The sequence below is a fragment of the Mesoplodon densirostris genome, chromosome 1 (assembly GCF_025265405.1).
Source record: "Mesoplodon densirostris isolate mMesDen1 chromosome 1, mMesDen1 primary haplotype, whole genome shotgun sequence".
Taxonomy (NCBI): Eukaryota; Metazoa; Chordata; class Mammalia; order Artiodactyla; family Ziphiidae; genus Mesoplodon; species Mesoplodon densirostris.
The window spans coordinates 176,122,585-176,139,116 of record NC_082661.1 but is presented as its reverse complement, the minus strand read 5'-3'; the positions used below and the strand labels follow the sequence as shown (position 1 = coordinate 176,139,116).

Sequence of the window (16,532 nt, the reverse complement as noted above, 5' to 3'; positions counted from 1 at the left end):
GGTATCACCTCATACCAGTCAGAATGGCCATTATCAAAAATATAGAAACAATAAATGCTGGAGAGGAGGGTGTGGTGAAAAGGGAACCCTCCTGCACTGTTGGTGGAAATGTAAATTGATACAGCCACTACGGAAAACAGTATGGAGGTTCCCTAAAAAAACTAAAAATAGAACTACCATATGACCCAGCAATCCCACTACTGGGCATATACCCTGAGAAAACCATAATTCAGAAAGAGACATGTACCACAACGTTCACTGCAGCAATATTTACTACAGTCAGGACATGGAAGCAGCCTAAATGTCCATTGACAGATGAATGGATAAAGAAGATGTGGCACATATATACAATGGAATATTACTCTGCCATAGAAAGAAACGAAATTGAGTTATTTGTAGGGAGGTGGATGGACCTAGAGTTTGTCATACAGAGTGAAGTAAGTCAGAAAGAGAAAAACAAATATCATATGCGAACGCATGTATATGGAATCCAAAAAAATGGTACTGATGAGGGAAGGGTAAGCTGGGACAAAGTGAGAGAATGGCATGGACACATATACACTACCAAATGTAAAATAGATAGCTAGTGGGAAGCAGCAGCATAGCACTGGGAGATCAGCTCGGTGATTTGCGATGACCTAGAGAGGTAGGATAAAGAGGGTGGGAGGGAGGCTCAAAAGGGAGGGCATATGGGAATATATGTATGCATATGGTTGATTCACTTTGTTGTACAACAGAAACTAACACAGCATTGTGAAGCAATTATACCCCAATAAAGATGTATAAATAAAAAAACTTATCTATGTACTTGTACATAGAATAGAAAGCACAGAAAGAGATGTAGAAAGATACATGCCATAATAACAGTAGTTCCTTCAGTTTGAAGAGGCAATGGGCAAGTTACTGAATTGTTGGGCTAACATTTACTTCTGTAATTTTTTTAAAGTGTGGTCAGTGTCACCAGATAAAAAAAATAGGGTTTACTATACAAAGAGGATGGTGGGGTGTATGTTGTGTGAGGAACTGATTCTAACTCCTTGCCAAATATCTTTTACCAGTTGAGGAATCCAGTTGGTGAATTCTATCCAGCTAATCTAGAATTAGGGCTATCAGTGAAATCATGAGACTCAGTCTTTAGTGTGCTGAAAAGCTATTGGCTATCGAAGGAAAGAGAAGGGGGAACAGGCTCATGGAAGAGCACAAGTTTCTCAAAGCAATGTTAGTCAATATGAGATAAATTAAAATGTGGGAAATAAACCAAACCTATAATTTCATTAGGAAGAATGAATCTCTTCCATGGGTTTCTAACTATAACCTACTCTAGCCCAGGATTTCAGAGATATCTGCTTCTACAGGCATTGTTCTGCTCTGCCAGATGTTAGCAACCTATGGCACTCATACCTAAAAGAGTTCATGCCTTTTTATTCCTGCTGCATATCACCCTTCCAGCCACCTTTAAGAACTTTCAGTGGCCATTAAGAGAACTGGTGGTCAGACTAGTAATGTTCCTCGTGTCATCTCTACAGGTTGGCACATAATATTCTGTCCTCGTCTCCCTAGTGAGCTGGCCACATATCTATATTCAGAAGCTCAGTAAACCATACCATAGTTAGGTTTCTGCCCACACACCCTACTCCCAATTGATCTAACATACCAGAAAAAAAAGGGATGAAACACATCTTTCAGAGAAGGTTGATTTCTAAGTTAGACAAATGGACCCAAGAACTCCGCAGCCGACTAAACAATACTGAATACTCACCACCTTCCTTCAAGCATCACAAAAAGTCTCCATATTCGGGAGACTATATAGTTACCACCTCAATTTTCAGCTGTGAGTAAGTAAAGGATTTATTTTACTTATTTGAATATGCACTGTAAGTATGTATGTATGTTGTGAGAAGAATGTAAAAAGGATATAAAACCTATGACTACCTCAAATGTCTATGCTTGGTGTCTCATACCTGAAATTCCAATATCCCTTTATCTTCAGGCTTTGACTTGTTAAAATGCTAGTTTGTCTTAGAGAAAGCATACTTTAAACTATTCTCAGTCACAAACATCTAGTGTAAAAGAGTTAGATCATTCCTTTAAAGCTTGTTTTGAGAAGGAGGGACACAGGCACATTCAAGAAGGAAAAACAAAGCAGGGATACTAGACAGGATATAGAGGCAGGGGTAAGGGTAGTTCTGACCTGCTTATTTCCCAGTTTTGCCCATAGCCTACATGTCCCCCTTGTTATCTCAATTCATAGTACTAAACAATAAAAAATCCATTCCCACAAGAATGCCTCTATACCAAGGAAAGCCCTAGGAGTTATTCTTCTGAGGAAAGCAGGTGCTACTGATACTGTTCACCATATTTCTGTTCCATCTTGCCCCTCCAGGGCTCTCTCCAAGGTGGAAAGGAGCAAGCAGGCAAGCCATGATAGAGAACAACAACAAAAAAGATAAATCCAGAGAGGGAGCAGATCAAATGCCTTCACATTTACATTCTGATGGAACAAAGTACAATTGTCCTCTAATTTCAAATGTGCTCAGGTTAGGCTGTTTCCCAAATAGAACTGGCAGTAAAATCCAGTTCTCCAAATCCAACGTCCTTGCGCTTACCTGAGAGGGGCTGATTCTTTGTCCAGCCACTCCTGGATACTGTGGAGTCTGCCTCCAGGATGCTACTACTGTGAGACTTTGGGATGTGACGCCAGGAAGGGGCCAACCCAGATGATCTCTTAGCACTTGTATCCCTTCAAAACAGAAACCAGAGTCTAGTGAAAGCATCAGAAGGCTGATAACTAGCAACATTCCTAGGACTAAATTCCCTCCAAAAACTACAACAAAAACCCCAAACATCGAACTACTATAATTAAAATATCTGCAAAACTACTTCTGAAAATTGAAATACCCACTCGTTCCCCCATCTTATCTCACCTCATTCACATTTTGTGCATCTAGCAGTGTCTGGCACAAAACTTATTTAGTGAATTAATAAACAAATGCTCTCATATGGATTGCCTTCCTCTTTCTTATACTTTTGTAGCATCTTCTCATGTGTAAAACTAAACAGGGTCTGAGGTCAGGGAAGAGCAGTGGGAAAGTATGAGGATACGGTTATCACTCTTACAGAAGATATCACTCCTTTCCAAGCTATACTGTTAGGAAACTTGTCTCTGAGGTAACTCAGTAAAAACAATATATGGAGATCTGAAATTTATAAAGCAAATGGGCCCTATGGACAGGGTGCAATGACCACTATTAAACTGTCATCATTATCTTATGGAATTATGAATATCACTGGCTTCATAAGACACAGAATCCCCAGTGATCTTTAAAAAAAAGCCTAATATAAAAGGCAAGAATAAATAAAAATTGGGTTTTCTCTCTGATCATAGAACTATGTAAGTTTTGGTTCACTAACTCATTCTTTCAATAAAAGTTATTTACTAAACAATTATTTTATATATAATACTTTAAAAGTTGCCTCTCCTTTCTCAAATGTCTTTGCTGCTTCTCCCAGCAGAGGGTACTGTTGTCATAGAAAGTTGATCGAGCACATTTTGCTTGCCCACAAGACGGTAACAAAGTCCATCTCTTCACTTGTCTGAGTTAAAAAGCCTCTTGGTGGCTCACATTTCGGCAAGGGACAATGCAGCTATTCAAAGGCCAAACAATACCTGCAGACATTCGAGCTCTCAGGCAGGGCTGCATCCAGGCTGACAGGGCTGCTGCTGTTCCTCTCACTGCTCTCATAGCCAGATTCCATTCGCTGGATTAGGCGAGGGTGCTGCTCTAAAAGGTGACAGCCTGGCCGTAATGGGCCCCAGATCTTGTACTGGGGTCTTGGTCCACCAGTCTTAATGTTGTAAGCAGGTGGCTTGCTTATTTCATCTGGTGTAAATTCTTTAGCTATCCCAATGAAATGACAAGTATGGAAAAGGAGGTAGATTTAGCATCTGCCTCAAACGAAGATATAACTAACCCTTCCCTCTAGCTACTCATTCACTGAACTCATATCCCCAAAAGGCGACCCATGAGGGTAAAATTTTTACCCTTCAAGGTAAAAGTGCACCTTGCCAAGTCTACCAGAAAACCCAGGGTTGTTTTTTTTGTTTTTTTTTTTGCGGTACGCGGGCCTCTCACTGTTGTGGCCTCTCCCGTTGCGGAGCACAGGCTCCGGATGCGCAGGCTCAGCGGCCATGGCTCACGGGCCCAGCCGCTCCGCGGCATATGGGATCCTCCCGGACCGGGGCACGAACCCGTATCCCCTGCATCGGCAGGCGGACTCTCAACCACTGTGCCACCAGGGAGGCCCCCAGGTTTTTTTAAAAATACAAAAAACAACTTTATTCAAAAGCTCAATTCTTCCCTAATTAGCTCCTTACCTGAATCCTCAGAAAAGGGGCTAAGCTGCGTATAGCCACCGTGCTTCCTTCTGTCCTTACTAAAGATACTGTCAATATTGAGAGACTCCCGTTTGGGTCTCCATGTTGGACGATACTTGCTAGAAGAACTGGATTTTGACTCACTGCTGGTACTCTCTACTTCCCAGTCACGAGAGTGTAAAGGCAGGTTCCGAGGAGGTTTTTTGTCAGTCTGGTCTCCTCCCCTGCCCCCACAGGGAGATCCTAGGTTGGTCTGAGAAACCAGGGATGGTCTGTTATGGATAATATTGCTGACTGTCTCTTTAAAATCCCTTAGCCTGTTGGTGCTGCTGGATGATTTGGAGGCATTCCTAGGAGCCTGTTTCTCTTTCAGTGTTTCTCCTAAAAACACAAAGGATGAAACAACTGTAAATGTTTAAAGTCATCACGGGCACCCAGACCCCAGAGTTGAAAAAGAATGAAAGGCCTTTGAGCAGACAGGAGAAGCCACAGTTGGAGTGTGAGTGTGACAGAGTGAATAAAGAAAGAGAAACTATGCAGGGGGGCTTGCCTTCACTGTGGTACCCTGAGGCCTGAAGCTCATCGCCTTTCCTCCTGACCCGGCCAGAGCTCCTCTTGCGCTCTATCAGTGACCCTTTCTTGGATGGGAGTTTCTGATTACATTCACTATCAGTCAGGTGTCCTGAAAAAAAACAAGGAAATGGGGGTAAGCTGGTATCTGAGACTGACCTCCATCCTTCAGAGAACCTACTCTCCCTTTGGGATTCATGGCAGTACCACAAACTTAGTGGATCAGAAGCTGTAGAGGCCACGACTATGTGATTTAAGTGTAGCAGGAATCTCTCAATAGATAAAGGCAGAAAAGCTCAAGTATTTAGTGGGAACTTCCAACTTTACAATGTCTCCTGAGCAATTACCAATCTCGATCCCACTCATAATCCTTCCCAGTGACCCAGATGGACACATTACTTGGTAGTTTTTAAAAGGCAAAAGTTTTAAAGATTATATAAGAATATCATGGTAGCAACACATACCGAGTGAAGTTTAATTTTTATTACATCTGGTATTATCCTAGGTGCCCCAGTCTTTGCCCACAAGAGCTCTGATTGTATATGGCTTTAAGACCCAGTTCTAAACATTCCTTAAATGTGAATCATTCCAAAGGACATCTGAACTTTGAATAATTCCCATTCCCAGCCATAACCCATGCTTTACCAAACTTGACTTCGCCCAGAGATTACACTTCATAGTTCCTCAATACTAATCACTGGGAAACCCAGGAGATCTGGGCTCTTTTATGTAACTTGCCATACTTCACGCCCACAGTATGTGAATGTATAAGTATGATCTGACAACAGCAAAGGTCAGATTCTAAAGGATATAATCATCTAAGCTGCTGGAGGCCAAAGGTGAATTAAGCAACTGAATTAAATTGGAATATAGGCTTATAGGAAATCCCCTAGGGTTCTCAAATATCTGAGAGCTAGCAGAAATTTGCTTTCATATGTTATTTATGAAAATCCTTGTACATATTCAGGTATGATATGCAATGATATGGCTACATATTTTCAATTACCAATGCAATCTCTTATTGCTTTTATCTAATCATTTGCTATCTCTGGGCCCATAAGAAAGACTTATCAGTTGGAACAACTAAATCCACAAATGTAAAAACCAATGGGCATGCTCCCCCACTCCCAGCCATTCACAAACCCTTTAAAAAACCTGACTCTCCTTATTTATCCTGTGACTTGGTTTCTCCCTGTTTCACAGTTTCAGAAATACAATCTAAAAAAATCACACTTTGCAGTAGTCATCTATGCAATAGTCATCAAAAGAAATCCAACATGAATCCAACCAAACCACTAGATCCAACTACCAATTTATAAAAAATACAGAGGACAGAGAAACACGCTACAGTTTACCATACAGACACAATCAGCAAAATTTAAAATGTGGGAAAACTACAGCACAAACTACCTAGTTCTTCAACAATAAATAGAAAGGAAGAAACAGAGGCAAAACCTACAGATTAAAGGAAATGTAAAAGACTTATTAACCCATCACAATGTGTAGACCTCATTTGGATTCTGAGTCAAAAACAAACCAACCATTAAAAAATATGACATTTATGAGATAATAGGATATTTGAACGCTCATTGGTTATTTAGTGGTTTTAAGAAGCTATTAATTTAAAAAATGATTCTTTTAGAGATACATACTAAAATATTTATGGAAAAGGTGATATAATGTCTGGGATTTGCTTCAAAATAATCCATGAGTAGGGGAAGTGGGCAGAGGTACAGATAAAACTAGATTGACCATGAGTTATAATTATTGAAACTAGGTGATGGGTACGTGAAGGGGCTGTATACTATTCTGTATGCTTTTGAATATGTTTGAAATTCTCTCTCTTTTTTTTAAAGGGCATGCACAGGATGTAAACCACCAATGTGAAGCCATGGGATCACTAATTCCCAAGTCTCTAAGAGTGTGGGCACTATTCTATGCCTTAGGTGATGAACTTTTCATCTCAGCAGTCAGTCACTTACTGTTCTTCCTTTTGTACCCTGTAATGATTTCTTCCACTGACACAGGCACAATCTTCTGTAGATTAAAAGAACAATTCAAGAACGTTCTCTGCATGGAACTCACAATAACAAACAGGCTAGCTTTCCATCCTTTTATTTCTCTGTCCTTCAGGAAGACCAGCAAGGTGATGAGCAGGTTTCCCCATCCATAAATATGCCCCTTCTCTCAAAGCCCTTCAGGGCTTTGAAACAAAGCCTGGCATGAGAAGGAAATGAGGTGCAAGACCACAAGGTTTAATGGGACACTATAAGAATGACAGGGATCAAGAGCACAGAAGGAAAAAAGCCTTCAGAAAAAGAGTTCAGAATAAATAATCACATTACAATTGTCCTTACTGATAGGCTGCTGTTGACAGGAACATCATCATTCATTCAGAAGTGAGTTGCTTTCTTTCATCCCTCTCAATTACCCAAGTTCTGTGCACTTCCCCTTTTGCATGACAAACATTTCTGACTTGCCCCAGTTTCTTTTTCTTGGGAGACCCTCTATGCAGAACTGAATCAGGCAAGCAGGGTCCACTGTATAAGTCCCTACCTGTGTCCCGACTGCTCTGAGACGTGGAATCGTTCTCCACATTATAGATGACTGTTCCCTGAGAATCAGAAGAGAAGTGACTGACCACAGACTCATGGTGGGAGTGCTTGTAGGGATAGCTCTCCGTTGAGGAATCTGTTCGAGTATCACTTGAGATGGAGGGCTCCCTCCCTGAGGGAAGGAGACATGCAAAGGTGAGGAAAGAGAGGACAGTGATAGAGAGGGGGCGAAGAGCTGGATGGCAACAAAGGTTCACAAGGTAAGAACTTCCTAAATGGAAGGGTGAGAAGGATATACCAGAGCCGTTCTTCCCAACACCCAACTTCAGATAACCCAGACACACAATTCCTTCCACTCCTGCCCCTACCTTGCTGAAGCCCTCCCTTTGCCTGCCATTGTGAAAAACTGTGGGGCTTTTAGAAAACCTACAGGGCGAAAAGTAGAAGAAAGGAAAAAGTTGTGAAAAGTAAGATCTACTTAGATGGCAAGTCCCATGCCAACCTGACACACATAACCAGATGTTTCCCTATCCCATAATTTTTCTCCTATACTGCCAGAAAAGTCACTTTTAAAAATTTAAAAGCATTTTTAATATCTATGAGACATTATGGGGCAGTTATTTATACTTTGGTGTGAATTAGTTCAATTAGACTACTTTCCTCTGAACACCCAGCTGAGATAAGCACAACAGTGTAAATGGGTGTTTGACTGAAGGCAGAAGAAGCAGAGCAGGTCTGGGTGGGGCACAAGGGTGGGAAGAACATACCAAACAGGAGGGAGGTACAAAAGGGAGGGGAAAAGATTCCAAAGACAAGTATCTTCTCTTTCAAAATTATACTCAGGGCCAGCCAGCCTTAGATCCAGAAGAGGAAAAGAGTATTACTTTTTCCTCCTTTTAGGAATCAAGCCAAAACCATTAGGGTTGTATTTCTATTATAGGATGAGTTTCTGAGGGATAGCCTGAGACTTTAGTAATAAAGCTGCAACTGTTTCTACAGGAAAACATGATTTAAGTTCCAAATAACTGAATTAGAAGTGAACAGCTGATTCATAAGCTAAGGAATATTGCTACCACACTTGGCATTTTAAAACAAACATCTCTCATCCCAAACAAAATGACGAGCTTTGTAGTAACTCATATCATTTTCTGCGTCTTAACAACTCAAGTCACTGTTAAATTGCTAGTAAGAATGAGTCATCTTAGCAATATTAGAAGGTTAAATAGTGAGGTTTCCCTCACAAACTTAATACCTCAGTCTAAATGAACATAATTTCCTTCTCATTTTTGAAACGGGGCCAGGTGATCTAGACAATACATTCCTAAACACTGAAGGAAACAAAGCCTGGCACAACTTGGGCTTCAGCATTAGTTGGTACTTCTTTCTTATCTCTGATGAATCCTCTTTCTCCAAGCTAGGTTAAGGGCTAGGCTCATGACTGTGAGACCCTACGGTCCAGTCATCACATTGGAGTGGGGAGGGAGAAGTAAAGAGCTAGGCTGCTCACCTGAATCTTCACTATCGTAGCACGTCCTGCTGTACGACTGGAACTCAACTTGAGGGGGCAGGTCCTGGGTGGACACTGGGGTACCCTGGGGGTCTGCATAAAGCAGCAGCAAAGGCTGATAATGTCCCTTGATGCATTTGGTCACCACATCCTTCCATTTGGGCCCAATCTGAACCAGAAACAACCAGAAAAAGCATGACAATTATACTTCATATTCATAATTCAACACATATCTTTCTACTCTATTTTTCTAAAGAAAATAAAAGAGATGAAAAGACAAGAACTGGGTAAAGAAACAACAAAAGAGATCTTGGACCTAAACTTAATGTTTTTTTTGTTTTTTTTTTTAATTTTTGGCTGCGCCACACAGCATATAGGATCTTAGTTCCCCAACCAGGATCAAACCCACGTCCCCTGCAGTGAAAGTGCGGAGTCTTAACCACTGGACCTCCAGGGAAGTCCCAATGAATTTTTTTTTTTTTTTTTGCGGTATGCGGGCCTCTCATTGTTGTGGTCTCTCCCGTTGCAGAGCACAGGCTCCGGACGCGCAGGCTTAGCGGCCATGGCTCACGGGCCCCGCCGCTCCGCGGCATGTGGGATCTTCCCGGACTGGGGCACGAACCCGTGTCCCCTGCATCGGCAGGCAGACTCTCAACCACTGCACCACCAGGGAAGCCCCCAATGAATTTTTTGTTAAGTCTTTTTTAATGAAATCCTTTTAGAAAGCACTAAAACCCTATAAGAGATAGGAATGATGAATAAAATTACTTTTATTCCTGTGAAACATCAATTCAATTATGAAATATGAATAAAAGTTCTCAAAGCTGAATATGCTATGTGAGGGGACTTCAGTTGACTTGGTGATCAATTTCTTTTCACAGACATCAAATAAAAGCCCTTGTTTGAAATTTGCATTTCTATAATTTTCTCCTAAATATTAAAACCACCTTCATGAAGCTAAAGAGCAGACAGAAACTCTCTCACAGACTGCCTGAAAATAAGTGACATTCCGTCTCAGAGTTCACACAAGGCAGGACATGAAATATCAAACTGCTTAGAATATACAGCTGAACCTCTCAGCCTTAGCTTTGTGCTGGATTCAGTGCTGCCATGGCAGTGGAAAAAAGTGACAGAATAGCCATGGAAACAACAATCCAATCAAATCCCCAAACTCACTCTCTTTTAAGTTTGATCCAGTCACATTCTTAGATGGTGTGGTCTTGGAGTCAGACCACTGGCACAGTGTTTATTTCATAATAGACGTTCAGTAAATTTATAACTGATTTATCATTTTAACTGAAACATTTATATGCTTTTTACATACAAATCTGATTTAATATTTTATAAGGCAGGTATTATTTTTCAAATGAAAAACCTAAAGCTCAAAGAATTTACATAAGTTGCCCAAGATTACAACAGTAAAAAAGAGATGAAGAAGAGAATCAGGGAATTTAACAAAGACTTTACTATTTGTAGAGGACACTACGTAAGGCCCATGGGTTGGTGTAGATTATAGTCAGCAGTCTCCTAGCTGCTAACCTTATCACAAGAGGCTTCCTCACTCACACAGATCACCTAAACTACTTCAGCCACACACTCTGTGGTTTAGATAGTACCAAATTCCCAGCTTTAAATATCATTATAGCCTTATTTTCTCTACACTATCCCCAAAATACATTAATCCGTGATAGAGTACTTCAGGGAGATAACAATCAGAGAATAATTTATAGCAGCCCTGGGACAAAGTATTACCCACTGTTAATTACAAGATTTGGAATTCTGAACTCTGTGCTAAGCTTATAACCTAATTTGAGGCATTAGATTGTTCACGCTCAAATCAACGAATTAACACATTTTTTAAAAAGCCCTTTCAACTATAAATTCAGAATGGTTCTGAATGCTAGTGAGGTGATTCAGAGAAAATAATAGAAGATAAATTGATCCTGTCCTCAAGAACTTGGTCTGTTGGGTAAGAGAAGACTGACACTCTCATAAATTCAATAGATAGGCAGACAGACACTAGAATTATGAAAATGAAACACTGAAGACAAGTAATTGTCCATAGTTTTTTGTTCCATTCACCAAACATGTCAAGAAGGACTTGAATACTCCTACCTCCTTGACGTGAGCATCATCAAAATACATCCATTTGCGGATCTTTGTTTGGAAAAAGAATGTAGAATAATGTTTGCCGTAGTAACAGATCATTCCTACTAAGTACAGTTCAGACTGCTTGGCCCGGTCATCTGTCACTCTGAAAAACAGCTGTGGGGAAAGAGGAGAAAGGAAAGAACAGTCATATACTCAGGCCTCTCACATCATCTCTCAGCAGACTCCATCATTTCTTAATTAAGGTACTGACTTGCTTCTCCTTTTGCTAATCCATATTTATCATCAGAAATGAACCTAAAAAGGCAAAATTTTAGCGAAATATCAGAGAGATAGTGGCCAAACTGGTAACGTGGTGATGTTTCTTCATAACTTTTATTTTATTTATTTATTCATTCATTCATTCAAACTGCGGCGAGTGGGGGCTACTCTTCGTTGCAGTGTGTGGGCTTCTCATTGCGGTGGCTTCTCTTGTTGTGAAGCACGAGCTCTAGGTGAGTGAGCTTCAGCAGTTGTGGCATGCGGGCTCCAGAGCACAGGCTCAGTAGTTGTGGCGCACGGGCTTAGTTGCTCCACGGCATGTGGGATTTTCTGGACCAGGGATCGAACCTGTGTCCCCTGAATTGGCAGGCAGATTCTTAACCACTGCGCCACCAGGGAAGTCCTCTTTATACCTTTTAATAATATTTTCTTGCTGGGGCCTATTCTAATATGAGCCAGGAATGTTAAAAAAAAAATAAAACAAAAACAAAACATTCTCAAGTTTCAAAGGTTATTTATCAGCTGGGGCCACAAATATAAATTTCCTGTTGAGACCCTAAGTAGAAGGTAAGAAAACCCTTAGGGGGAGCAATCCCACCATACTGGTTACCAACATTTCAATTCCTAGATATCTAGCACTGTCCTAAGTGTTAAGAGACATACAAAATATTTGAAGGCAAGTACTCTTGCCTTTAGGAATGTGTTTGGTTGAAAAATCAATCATAAAAATAAAGCTAGGGGCTTCCCTGGTGGCGCAGTGGTTGAGAGTCCACCTGCCGATGCAGGGGACACGGGTTCGTGCCCCGGTCTGGGAAGATCCCACATGCCGCGGAGCGGCTGGGCCTGTGAGTCATGGCCGCTGGGCCTGCGCGTCCGGAGCCTGTGCTCCGCAACGGGAGAGGCCACAGCGGTGAGAGGCCCGCGTACCACCAAAAAAAAAAATAAAAATAAAATAAAGCTAGAACAGAACAGAATATGTAGGCTATAGAAATCTAGAAAAATGATCTTTTATTGTGCATAGCCTACTATGTCAGAGGCTCCTTGGCAAGGAGACGTAAAGTAAGATCCCAGATGGTTCACTTATTCTCAACCATGGCTTAATGACATTAAAAAACAACAAGGGATCTCCTTAGTCACAGGACCATCCCAGAGGGAAACCAGTAGAAAGGAAACCACAGACTTTCTGGCTCTTCTCTTGAACTGAAGGAAAACCCTGGCTGTACCTATACTAGGGTATGCCACTGATAAGGTAAACAGCCCACGTCTGAAGTCTGTTTCCACTAGAATGCTCTTCCAAGCCACTTCATTACCTTCTCAGCAGATGTTGGTTCCTACCATGAATTTAATATTCTAGGACTCATGTCATCAACTTCTACCTCCTTCACCTCCCGTAGCAGAACTAGTCAGGACTGCTCACTTCTTTGACCTTACTACCTCCCATGGTTGAATACACTTCCCTATTCTACACTGGTATTAACTAATGATAAGTAGAGCATATGATAACTCTATGAATTACTTGATTTTTATCAGTAGCTAAGCTCTGCCCATCCTGTCTTTCAAGGCCAAGATCATCCCATATCTTCCAAAAAGCCTTTGCCAACTATGCGAAGGAGGTATGTGAGCATGTACATGTACGCACATGTATGTGTACAGATACACACAATATATATTTTCAAAACTCTTTAATATTTGTCATTTAGGATATACCTTTGTGTTCAGAGTTCACTGCCCTTGAGCAATAGTAAGTTACAAGAACTCCAAGTGAGAGATAAAGGTAACTAACACTCACATCACCCAGCTTAAGGCAGGTGCCCAGGCTGTGAATGACATCCTCTGCCAAGTCTGAGTGGTCCGAGTCCCATACCAGCCCAATCGTGATAATCTGTGGAGCGTTCATCAACACACGGCGAATCCGAATCCTCTCTCCACAGTTGCTCTGAAATACATATATAATCCTAGTGAGAAATGTTGCCCACTGACTCTGCCTCAATTCCACTGATCTCAGGGTTTCCCTCCCCACTCTGAACCCCACCCCTCACTTAACTCACCGGGCAGTTCCGCAGATCCCCCATGGTGCTGGCATTCTGCAGCAGCTCACCAAACATGCTTGGTGAGGGTTTTTCTCGTCTTTCCAGCATACAAATAGCCTGATTGCTTCGAGATGGGGAATTGAAGGGGGATGATGTTGGGAGTTGTACAGGGTTATAGCTAAAGCATTCATGCAAATTCCTAACTCACATGTTTGACTTTCTTCCTCTGCCCACTATGCCAAAGCCCCTCATCCTGACCAGCCTCAGTATCCCACAGAGTAAGTGTGCCTGCCTGTCCCCAAATCCAATGCTCATAGAATCCCCATTCCTCCTCTCACTCTGCTCGCCAGAACTTGAGACTAAGAAAAGAGGACAGATGGGAGAGGAAAGAAGGAGAACAGAGGTTATTTTAAAATTACTGTTCTGAGTTCCTACAATACAGCAAATACTCAGCAATAAGGATACAAGCTATTCGGGTGCCTTCAGTTAAAACCCAGTCAACTGAAGGATTGCCTAAGTATACAAACAGAGAACCCTATAACACTCACCAAAGGGAAGTAGTGGAGATATAATGCACCATCTGGATGAAAGGCAGCGGATCAGAAGTGGCGCCACAGCTGGTACATACACACTAAGCCCGGGGAGAAAAAAGCAAAACCAGCAGCCACAGTCATTAACTGTTTTGGCACCCATTTGACATCCTACATCCTAGCATAAAGTGTTCTTGAAGAAAAGGTCTAAGAAGTGATGGGAATAGAAATAAGGTTCACCTGCTCAAACAATGTCATTGCAAATTTCTGGTGGGAGATGCAGTGTTGGGCAGTGCATATGTCCTCTTTGGTTTCATCAGCAATGTGGAAGTGAATCCTCATCAGGAGGTTTTCCTAATAGGGAAGGACAAAAAGCAGTACGTAGACAATATTTAACAAACAAAAGTACAAATTTGTTGGCAGTTTACTCAGAGAAACAGCAATCCTCCTTGAAGGGAGGAATACCTCTGATTTTCTTTTAAATTTTTAATTTGAAATAATTATAAATTCACAGAAAGTTTCAAAAAAATTATACAGGAGGTCCATGTACCCTTCACCCAGTTTCCTCCACAGGTGACATGTTACATAACTATAGTACAATATCCAAACCAGCAAATGGACATCAATAAAATCCACAGAGTTTATTCAGATTTCACCAGTTTTACATACATTCATTTGCATGTATGTGTAGCTCCATGCAATTTTATCACATGTATAGTCATGTAAACACCCCCACAATTAAGATATAAAACTCTTTCATCGCCACAAAGCTCCCTTCTGCTATTCCTTTAAAACTTTACCCACTCAATTCCAACCCTAACCCTTAGCAACCACTAACATGTTGTCCCATCTCTATAATTTTATTATTTCAAGAATGTTAAATAAATGAGATCATTTAGTACATAACCTATTGATGCTGCGTTTTTCACTCATTGTTACTCCCCTTAGATCATTCAACTTGTTACATAAATCAACAGTTCATTCCTTTTTATTGCTGCACAGTATTCCCTGATATAGAAGTACCCCAGTTTGTTTCACCACCTACCCATTAAAAGCATCTGGGCTTTTTTGCTTTGGGGCTATCACAAAAAAAGCTTCTCTGAACATTCATGTACAGGTTTTTGTATGAACATATGTTTTCATCTCTCTGGGATTCACGTACAGGAATCTAACTGCTGAATGATATGGTGGTTTGCAAGTTTAGTTTTTTAAGAAACTGCCAAAGTGTTTTCCAGAGTGGCTATACCATTGTTCATTCCTACCAGCAATAAATCAGTGATCCAGTTTCTCAGGGGCACCCCTGATTTTGGCCTATATTTTACCCTATAGTAGGATGTATATCACTCAGATTGTTTAATGGTTGCATAGAGTCTTTTGAAGGTTGATGAATAGAACCCAGAGTTGAGAAGAGTTAGGGTCCTCTACTAAAAGTCACTGGGAGCAAAGTAGCCATCTACATAGCACATCACACTTGTGCTAAGGACTCAGCTATTCTCTGTTTAATTATCTTTAGTATGCAGGAGTTCTCAAACTGTGGTCCCCAGACCAGCAGCATCAGTGTTAGCATCACCTAGGAACTTGTTAGAGATATTCTTGGGACCCACTCCAGACCTACTGAAACAGAAACTCAAGGGAGTTGGGCCCAGAAAATTGTATTTTAATGGGCCTTGTCTCCTCTGAAGGTGAGAGCTACTGTTCTGTGCGATGGCAAGCACAAAACTACCCTAAGCCTGAAGAAAAAAGAATAAACCCACGAGGCAATTCATACTTTATGAGCAGAAACAACTTATAGAAACTAGGGAAATTCCTAGTTATAACTGTAGAGACCAGGAGCACAGTAAAGTAGCCAGTCCCTGACGGAGACCATCCACAGTCTCACCCCATATCAAAGAGGGCCAGAGGCCAGTACTTACAAAGCACTCCGCAGCATCATCCATAATTCCCAGCTGGAAACGCTGTTCATCCTGAAAAGTCTTTGCCAGAGCACTGCGGAGAGTGTCAGATGGAAGCACTTTTTCAGTACTGCACTGAAACTGGTTAAAGATTCCCTGTAGGGAAGAGGTTAGACAAGGGGAAAAGCACAATGCTGTTACTGAGCTTCTATGCATCCCGGTCTGTCATGCTAGGATCTCCATGCTTACAGCTATGGAGCCAAATGTACTTTGAATGAGTTGATATGCTTGCAGTTAGTTAGAAAAAAGTATAAAAAAAAAACGAGACTCATAATAAAGAGCATGATATGTGCTAATAAGGATCCTTACTCTTCCATCTGAGTGTGATACCATCAAGGACTCATTAGGAGAGACTGTTGTCATGAGTTAATGCAATGCAGTTACCTCATTTCCTCTGATATAGAAAGAGGTAGATGGTCTACAATAAATAAAGATAAATTATATGTCACTGAATTGGTAAATTATTCTCTGGGGGCTCATTGTATGAAACTTGGCCCTTCTTTTAAATTGTTTAGCTACTATAAAATTACCCAAAAGTAAAAAGAATAATATAACAAATACCTATGTGTCTAACACTAAGAAATAAACATTCTATAATGTTTACTTCCAATTACAGATAAAGCTAAAGTCCCCTTTAAGACCA

The 16,532-nt window shown here is 41.1% G+C and overlaps 1 protein-coding gene across 16 annotated transcripts in view; it reads right to left on the bottom strand.

Annotated features, from left to right (window-relative positions):
- The window catches only part of USP54 (ubiquitin specific peptidase 54), a 151,961-nt gene that overhangs the window by 29,545 nt on the left and 105,884 nt on the right, over positions 1–16,532 (bottom strand). For 12 of the 16 annotated variants that reach the window (XR_009533759.1, XM_060111873.1, XM_060111883.1 and 9 more), the window contains exons 4-15: positions 15,851–15,985; positions 14,178–14,291; positions 13,956–14,038; positions 13,426–13,531; positions 13,167–13,313; positions 11,123–11,272; positions 9,008–9,176; positions 7,502–7,672; positions 4,926–5,057; positions 4,376–4,756; positions 3,668–3,899; positions 2,607–2,740 (exon numbers count right to left, since the gene is read on the bottom strand). Coding sequence is in view for 15 of the 16 variants with exons in the window: in XM_060111873.1 (XP_059967856.1) it covers positions 2,607–2,740; positions 3,668–3,899; positions 4,376–4,756; positions 4,926–5,057; positions 7,502–7,672; positions 9,008–9,176; positions 11,123–11,272; positions 13,167–13,313; positions 13,426–13,531; positions 13,956–14,038; positions 14,178–14,291; positions 15,851–15,985 (1,954 nt within the window). In the remaining variant the exon portion in view is untranslated. The remainder of the gene's footprint in view (positions 1–2,606; positions 2,741–3,667; positions 3,900–4,375; positions 4,757–4,925; positions 5,058–7,501; positions 7,673–9,007; positions 9,177–11,122; positions 11,273–13,166; positions 13,314–13,425; positions 13,532–13,955; positions 14,039–14,177; positions 14,292–15,850; positions 15,986–16,532) is intronic. The other 4 variants (XM_060111936.1, XM_060111944.1, XM_060111974.1 and 1 more) reach the window with 1 other exon arrangement.